The following is an 8,820-nucleotide window of genomic DNA, read 5'->3' on the forward strand; positions in this document are numbered from 1 at the left end:
TAAAACTACCCAATCTCTTACCCAAGCTGGAGGAGATAAACTCACAGTTAATTATAAACTGTCTAATGCTTATATTTGTAACAAAGATATTTGTTTACCCACTCACTTTATTCTTGTAAAAAATTTAACTCATAGAATTATATTAGGAACTCCCTTTCTGCATAAAATTATGCCTTTGATTAATGTTGATCAAAAGGGAATTACTTCCATTATTAATAATAAAAGAATTACTTTTGAATTTATTACTGATCCTCATACTAGGATGATTAATGAAGTTAAAGATATTCTTCTTAAAAAAGAAAAACAAATTTGTTTTCTTAAAGAAGAAGTGGATCTATTAAACATCACTTCTCAACTTAAAAAACCTGAAATTCAAAATCAAATTAAATTAATTGATCAACAGTTTAGAGAAGAAATATGCAATGATTTACCTAATGCCTTTTGGGATAGAAAGAAACATGTTATTTCTTTACCTTATCTTGATGACTTTAACGAAAGTCAGATTCCCACTAAGGCTAGGCCTGCTCAAATGAATCATGAGTATTTGGATTTATGCAAAAAAGAGATAGAATCTCTTTTAGAGAGAAAATTAATAAGAAAGTCCAAGTCTCCTTGGAGCTGCACAACTTTTTATGTCAATAATGCTGCAGAAAAGGAACGTGGGGTTCCTAGACTCGTTATTAATTACAAACCACTTAATAAAGTGTTAAAATGGATTAGATATCCTATTCCTAATAAAAAAGATCTTTTAGATAGATTAAACAATGCTTTAATCTTCTCTAAATTTGATATGAAATCTGGTTATTGGCAAATTCAGATTAATGAATCTGATAAGTATAAAACAGCTTTTACCGTACCTTTTGGACATTATGAATGGAATGTCCTTCCTTTTGGTCTTAAAAATGCCCCTTCTGAATTTCAAAATATTATGAATGATATTTTTAATCCTTACACAGAATTTATAATTGTTTATATTGATGATGTTTTAGTTTTTTCAAAAACTATAGACCAACATATTAAACATTTGAAAATATTCAAAGGATTAATTAAGCATAATGGATTAGTAATATCTGGTCCTAAGATGAAACTCTTTCAAACAAGGGTTAGATTTTTAGGACATGAAATTGACCAAGGAACTATAGTTCCTATACAAAGAAGTATTGAATTTGCTTCAAAATTCCCTAATATTATTACAGATAAGAAACAATTACAAAGGTTTCTTGGTAGCCTAAATTACATAGCAGATTATTATGAAAATCTAGCTAAAGATACGGCAATATTACATGCTAGGCTTAAAAAGAATCCTGGCCCTTGGACTGAAAAACATTCTCAGGCAGTCCAAAGAATTAAAAATAAGGTGAAATGTTTGCCTTGTTTATCTCTTGCTAATCCAAAGTATTTCAAAATTGTTGAAACTGATGCTTCAGACTTAGGCTATGGAGGAATTCTTAAACAGGTTATACCTGAAACATCCAAAGAAGTTTTGGTTAGATTTACTTCTGGAAAATGGAATCCAACACAAGCAAAATATTCAACTATCAAGAAAGAAATGCTTTCTATTATAAAATGCATTTCAAAATTTCAAGATGATCTTCTTAATAAAAAATTTTTATTAAAAATTGATTGTAGCTCAGCTAAATCAATTATTGAAAAGGATGTTAAAAATCTTGTTGCTAAGCAAATTTTTGCTAGTTGGCAATCGCAATTATCTATGTTTGAATTTGATATTCAACACATTAAAGGTGAAAATAATTCACTTGCTGATTATTTAACCCGTGAATTTTTGCAGGGAAAAAATGATGACCCCATATAGGGGTAGAGGCCGCGGTTATGGCCGTGGTGGGAGAGGGAGTAACAAAATGTTACCCCAGCCAGAATCAAACATTCCTCTAATAGGGGATTGGACTACCGTCTACAAAGGTAGAAAAATGCAGCAATTACCTGCATCTTTAGCAAAAAAGGAAGATATTGCTTCCTCTTCCTCTAATAAAACTACATCCTACAAGGAAGTTGCGGTTAATAACCCACCTCAAGAACAAATGGATTATTTCGAAAATCCAGTAACTGAGAAAATCATGTATATTGATGATGAAGATATAAAGATAAATCCAAATGATGGTTGGTCCATCAAAACTAGATACCTCGAATCAAGAGGATATCCAGGTCTTCATGGAAAATCTAGGCCCAACCTAGAAATTCTCCTGACTGTTACCGAATCGGTAACAATTACTCACCATTACCAAAACAATAATCCTGAAAGTTTTATAAACTTCAGTAAATGTCACATTAACAAAATTTTGTTACCAAGAGAATGGGGTCTCAACCCAAATGCTGAAAAAGCAATAAGAATTGCGGAAGGAAAGTATATTTACTTTAATTATTGGGACTATGTCCAGGCTTTCACTCAAGCCTTTTATTACCAAAATCCCAAGAACAAGCATTCTTGGTTTTTCTCTATTAATGAAGAGATGGTTAATAAACCCATACCAAATTGGTTTTATGAATGGTGGGCTAAACTTGGTCCATCTTTGGAAATTCTTCCTACAGAAATTCTTAACTTATATAATCCATGGTGTGATAATAGTCCCCTTATTGTAAATATTTTATCTGATAATTTAATCACTGGACAATGTCCATTATTGTTCTTTATTAAATTTCAGATTCCATGGATATGGAGATGGACAATCACCATATCAAGAAACAAATTCAACAACTCCCTTCCCCGGAAAAAAGCGGAAGCAGGATCGGAATGTTTTTAGTGTAAGCAAGGAGTATAGAAAAAGGTATAGACAATATTTTGAGAAACTTTATATTTTTTCTTCGAAGGTGTCTACAAATGAAACTTAAATCCCTTTATATAGGGAAGAAAAGGCTTACTATTTAAGCCGGTAACTAAAACTTACAATAGCCGGTAACTTGTATAATTATTGTCGGGTACACTTGGGGCCCCATCGTCACAACAATTAACAAGAAACTACAAAACTAATGCATGCCTATAAATTATTAAAGACAAGATAAGATTCTTTTTCCCTTGTCTTTTACAAAAGATAGAAAATGCATGCAATTATGCTTAGAAATTATTAAAGACAAGATAAGATTCTCTTGTCCTTTTTCTTTTGGAAAGATTCTTCTTCTATTATTTCTTGTCCTTCACCTTTTGTCTATTGATTCTTACTTCATTATATTTAGACAAGGTCACAAATTAATTCTTTGCTTTTCTTTTTTCTTTCAAAGATTGAATCATGGCATCCCAGAAATCTTCTGCAGTAGCCTCATCTGCTTGACCTTCTCCTGCTAAACCTTCAAAATTATGGGAATCCATTGATCCCATGGAAGAGCTTGTCTTCATAGATGAATCCTCATCTTTTGATGCTTTCGATGGAAAAGTAGAGAAGAATTGGTTCTTCATATGATCCAAAATTCTGACCATAATTTCGTCTTCTGATTCATTGGGATATTTTCTCTTGAAGAAGTTCTTCAAGTTTCCCATAGACATTGGTTGGGAGCTTTGTTCCTTGACCTTATTGTTCTGGTCTCCAGCTATTTCTTCTTCAATTAATTTAATTTTATTTTGGACATCTTCTGAACTAATCTTGTTCCACCATTTATAAAAGAAATTTCTTTCTAAAATGGGAATGTTGAATTTGTTTCTTGATATGGTGATTGTCCATCTCCATATCCATGGAATCTGAAATTTAATAAAGAACAATAATGGACATTGTCCAGTGATTAAATTATCAGATAAAATATTTACAATAAGGGGACTATTATCACACCATGGATTATATAAGTTAAGAATTTCTGTAGGAAGAATTTCCAAAGATGGACCAAGTTTAGCCCACCATTCATAAAACCAATTTGGTATGGGTTTATTAACCATCTCTTCATTAATAGAGAAAAACCAAGAATGCTTGTTCTTGGGATTTTGGTAATAAAAGGCTTGAGTGAAAGCCTGGACATAGTCCCAATAATTAAAGTAAATATACTTTCCTTCCGCAATTCTTATTGCTTTTTCAGCATTTGGGTTGAGACCCCATTCTCTTGGTAACAAAATTTTGTTAATGTGACATTTACTGAAGTTTATAAAACTTTCAGGATTATTGTTTTGGTAATGGTGAGTAATTGTTACCGATTCGGTAACAGTCAGGAGAATTTCTAGGTTGGGCCTAGATTTTCCATGAAGACCTGGATATCCTCTTGATTCGAGGTATCTAGTTTTGATGGACCAACCATCATTTGGATTTATCTTTATATCTTCATCATCAATATACATGATTTTCTCAGTTACTGGATTTTCGAAATAATCCATTTGTTCTTGAGGTGGGTTATTAACCGCAACTTCCTTGTAGGATGTAGTTTTATTAGAGGAAGAGGAAGCAATATCTTCCTTTTTTGCTGAAGATGCAGGTAATTGCTGCATTTTTCTACTTTTGTAGACGGTAGTCCAATCCCCTATTAGAGGAATGTTTGATTCTGGCTGGGGTAACATTTTGTTACTCCCTCTCCCACCACGGCCATAACCGCGGCCTCTACCCCTATATGGGGTCATCATTTTTTCCCTGCAAAAATTCACGGGTTAAATAATCAGCAAGTGAATTATTTTCACCTTTAATGTGTTGAATATCAAATTCAAACATAGATAATTGCGATTGCCAACTAGCAAAAATTTGCTTAGCAACAAGATTTTTAACATCCTTTTCAATAATTGATTTAGCTGAGCTACAATCAATTTTTAATAAAAATTTTTTATTAAGAAGATCATCTTGAAATTTTGAAATGCATTTTATAATAGAAAGCATTTCTTTCTTGATAGTTGAATATTTTGCTTGTGTTGGATTCCATTTTCCAGAAGTAAATCTAACCAAAACTTCTTTGGATGTTTCAGGTATAACCTGTTTAAGAATTCCTCCATAGCCTAAGTCTGAAGCATCAGTTTCAACAATTTTGAAATACTTTGGATTAGCAAGAGATAAACAAGGCAAACATTTCACTTTATTTTTAATTCTTTGGACTGCCTGAGAATGTTTTTCAGTCCAAGGGCCAGGATTCTTTTTAAGCCTAGCATGTAATATTGCCGTATCTTTAGCTAGATTTTCATAATAATCTGCTATGTAATTTAGGCTACCAAGAAACCTTTGTAATTGTTTCTTATCTGTAATAATATTAGGGAATTTTGAAGCAAATTCAATACTTCTTTGTATAGGAACTATAGTTCCTTGGTCAATTTCATGTCCTAAAAATCTAACCCTTGTTTGAAAGAGTTTCATCTTAGGACCAGATATTACTAATCCATTATGCTTAATTAATCCTTTGAATATTTTCAAATGTTTAATATGTTGGTCTATAGTTTTTGAAAAAACTAAAACATCATCAATATAAACAATTATAAATTCTGTGTAAGGATTAAAAATATCATTCATAATATTTTGAAATTCAGAAGGGGCATTTTTAAGACCAAAAGGAAGGACATTCCATTCATAATGTCCAAAAGGTACGGTAAAAGCTGTTTTATACTTATCAGATTCATTAATCTGAATTTGCCAATAACCAGATTTCATATCAAATTTAGAGAAGATTAAAGCATTGTTTAATCTATCTAAAAGATCTTTTTTATTAGGAATAGGATATCTAATCCATTTTAACACTTTATTAAGTGGTTTGTAATTAATAACGAGTCTAGGAACCCCACGTTCCTTTTCTGCAGCATTATTGACATAAAAAGCTGTGCAGCTCCAAGGAGATTTGGACTTTCTTATTAATTTTCTCTCTAAAAGAGATTCTATCTCTTTTTTGCATAAATCCAAATACTCATGATTCATTTGAGCAGGCCTAGCCTTAGTGGGAATCTGACTTTCGTTAAAGTCATCAAGATAAGGTAAAGAAATAACATGTTTCTTTCTATCCCAAAAGGCATTAGGTAAATCATTGCATATTTCTTCTCTAAACTGTTGATCAATTAATTTAATTTGATTTTGAATTTCAGGTTTTTTAAGTTGAGAAGTGATGTTTAATAGATCCACTTCTTCTTTAAGAAAACAAATTTGTTTTTCTTTTTAAGAAGAATATCTTTAACTTCATTAATCATCCTAGTATGAGGATCAGTAATAAATTCAAAAGTAATTCTTTTATTATTAATAATGGAAGTAATTCCCTTTTGATCAACATTAATCAAAGGCATAATTTTATGCAGAAAGGGAGTTCCTAATATAATTCTATGAGTTAAATTTTTTACAAGAATAAAGTGAGTGGGTAAACAAATATCTTTGTTACAAATATAAGCATTAGACAGTTTATAATTAACTGTGAGTTTATCTCCTCCAGCTTGGGTAAGAGATTGGGTAGTTTTATCAAAATATTTAGTGGGAATAATTCCTTCTTGAAGGCAGTTTAAATCAGTGCCACTGTCAATAAGGGCAACTTCATTTTCTAATATGAAATTTCTATTAATAACTAATGTTATTCTAACAAACCATTTTTGAGAAGTTACTCTATCAATGAGAGAAAGGAATCTATCACTAGGTGAAGGATTATTAGTGGAAGCTATTTCTTCAATTTTTGAATTATTGGACTCTAAGAAAGTAAGTCTTTGAGATAAACCATGGTTTTCTTTTTTAATTTGAGCTATCTCATTTTTTAAGAGATTTATTTCTCTATTTAAATCCATAATAGAAACAGGAGTTTCACGGATGTTAGATTGTCTAAATCTAGATAAAACCTCACTTAATTGGTAAGGTGCTTCTGTAATAACAGGGGATTCTTTTCTAGAGTTTTCTTGGATCAGAACCTCAAGCATTTTTCTTTTAAGATTTGTATCAGAAATGGACTCTATAGCCTTTATAGCTTCATCCTGTTCTGAGGTTAAAACGTTTAACCCATTCATATCAACTATTGATTTCCAGTAATCTAATTGATTACATTGACAATTATTATTGTTAGAAGATTCAGAAGAGCAGTCAGAAGAGGATTCATAAATTATATTAATATCTTCTTCTGAAGAGTAATCTTCAGAATCAGAATTGAGAAGTAATACTTTCTCTAATTGAGAACGTAATTGTTCATCTTCTATTTCATTAAGAGCTTTTTTAGTCCAACATTGGTTGGCATAATGGCCAGATTTGCCACATTTATGACATGTTATGTCAAGCCTTTTGGCTTTTCTTTTACCTTTAGGGTCAAAAGATTTTTCTTTAGGTCTACTTTTATTGTAGTGACTCCTTTTCTTATTCTTATAAGAATTTTTATAAGAATTTTTTGGCTTATCCCTATAAGGTTTATTGCGGAAAATTTTACCTTTTTTCTTTTTATTATCTGGAGATTTTCCAAGATCAAAAGCAAATTGTTCGCAAAATTCACCAAGTTGGTGTTTCTCAGAAAGCTTTTGCTTTTTAAGTTGATTTCTAAGCTTTATGTCATTACATAAATTTAATCCTTCATTAACACAAGTACTAATTATTTGACCATAAGTAAGGTCAGAATAATTTATATTTATTCCATCATTTTTTTGTCTTAAAGATTGTCTAATTTTTTCAGAAAAGAAATGGGGTAATCCATCAATAAATTTTGCTTTCCAGTGCAAAGAATTGGGATTGTTTAATTGATAAACTCTTGAAAGAAAAGTATCCTTATACCATCTAAAGTGGGTAAGAGAAGGACACCTAAGGTTTTGGAGAAGTGTCTGGATCTTTTCTCCAATGGGGACATTGGTTCCTACAAAATGTTGTAAGATGGAAAGACATAGTGTATACACTGCATCTTCTTCTCCTGTGGTGGTCATAGCCACAACAGTGCTTGTACTAGTTCTTGGTTCGTTTTTTACGATTTTTTTGTGATTAAGAATCTCTAATTTTTGAGATTCAGTAAGATAATGGTCCCACCAGCCTCTAAGTTGGCCAACAAATCCTGTTGTTATAAAGGACGCAATTGAACTATCAGAATTTCCGTGTTGCTTACAAACAGTAGAGTACATGATCATCCTATGGATGGTGTCTATAATTTGTTTGTCATTAAGACCATCAACATTCCATTCATAAATGGCTTTTCCTGAATAAGAATTCTGGAAAGGTTCTGATTCCTCAAAAAGCAAATCTTGCGGTGAGGGACGCTTGTAATAATACTTTTCTATAGGCCTTGGGGAATAAACAGGGTTTATACTGTTATTATTATTAATTTCAATGTTACTAATATCTAAATTAGCAAACATATCAGAAAGCTGGTCAATATGGTTATCATTATTATCTTCAGAATAATCTTCATGGGACATGACAGTGATATTAAGTCCCTTTAATTTTTGTTCTAAAATACGAACAAATTCTTCTCCATTGGTTTCCATTTTAAATCCTTCTATGGAAACAGGAGGTTGCACTATAGGAGCATCCGAAATAGTGGATGTGGATATTTGGTCTTTTGATTTATTTAGGTGGTTTATAATGATATCTTGACGCTCTATTTGCTTTTCTAAAAGGTCTTTTATTGATAAGAGATCTTTTCCATGGAGATAAATTGTTCTCCTAAGCAAACAAGATAAGCATTGGTATAATTTTGAGACCTGATAACTGAATTTAATTCCTTAAGAGTAACTTGACTTTGTTCAACTCTTTGTAACTGAAGGCTAAGGTAAGGGGTAGCTTCAGTATTTTGATTCAAACTTATTGTTTGTTCTGGGGGAAAAGGAGATTCCATTATTTCTCCTCTAATATTTTCCCAAGGTCTTTGTAACACAAGAATTTCTTCTTGCTTTTTATTTATGAAGTAATTAACAAACCATTTAACAAAAGGAACGAAATCCTGCTCAAGGTTCATTTGAGTGTAATACTCATCTTT

General features: G+C 31.4%; 1 protein-coding gene across 2 annotated transcripts; it reads right to left on the reverse strand.

Moving 5' to 3' along the window:
* Window positions 1-1,124: 1,124 nt before the first annotated feature.
* Window positions 1,125-8,480, reverse strand: LOC127127466 (uncharacterized). Of its 2 annotated transcripts, none has more exons than XM_051056656.1 (2): window positions 2,142-8,480; window positions 1,125-1,463 (listed from the first exon to the last, which is right to left on the reverse strand). In XM_051056656.1, exon 1 carries the CDS (start codon window positions 8,327-8,329, stop codon window positions 6,008-6,010), a length of 2,322 nt encoding a protein of 773 aa, XP_050912613.1. In that variant the 5' UTR covers window positions 8,330-8,480; the 3' UTR covers window positions 1,125-1,463; window positions 2,142-6,007. The 2 variants fall into 2 exon arrangements, with proteins under 2 accessions (XP_050912613.1, XP_050912612.1); XM_051056655.1 differs by having other exon boundaries at window positions 2,029-8,480.
* Between the last annotated feature and the right edge of the window lie 340 nt (window positions 8,481-8,820).

This window comes from Lathyrus oleraceus, chromosome 3, assembly GCF_024323335.1.
Source record: "Lathyrus oleraceus cultivar Zhongwan6 chromosome 3, CAAS_Psat_ZW6_1.0, whole genome shotgun sequence".
NCBI lineage: Eukaryota > Viridiplantae > Streptophyta > Magnoliopsida > Fabales > Fabaceae > Lathyrus > Lathyrus oleraceus.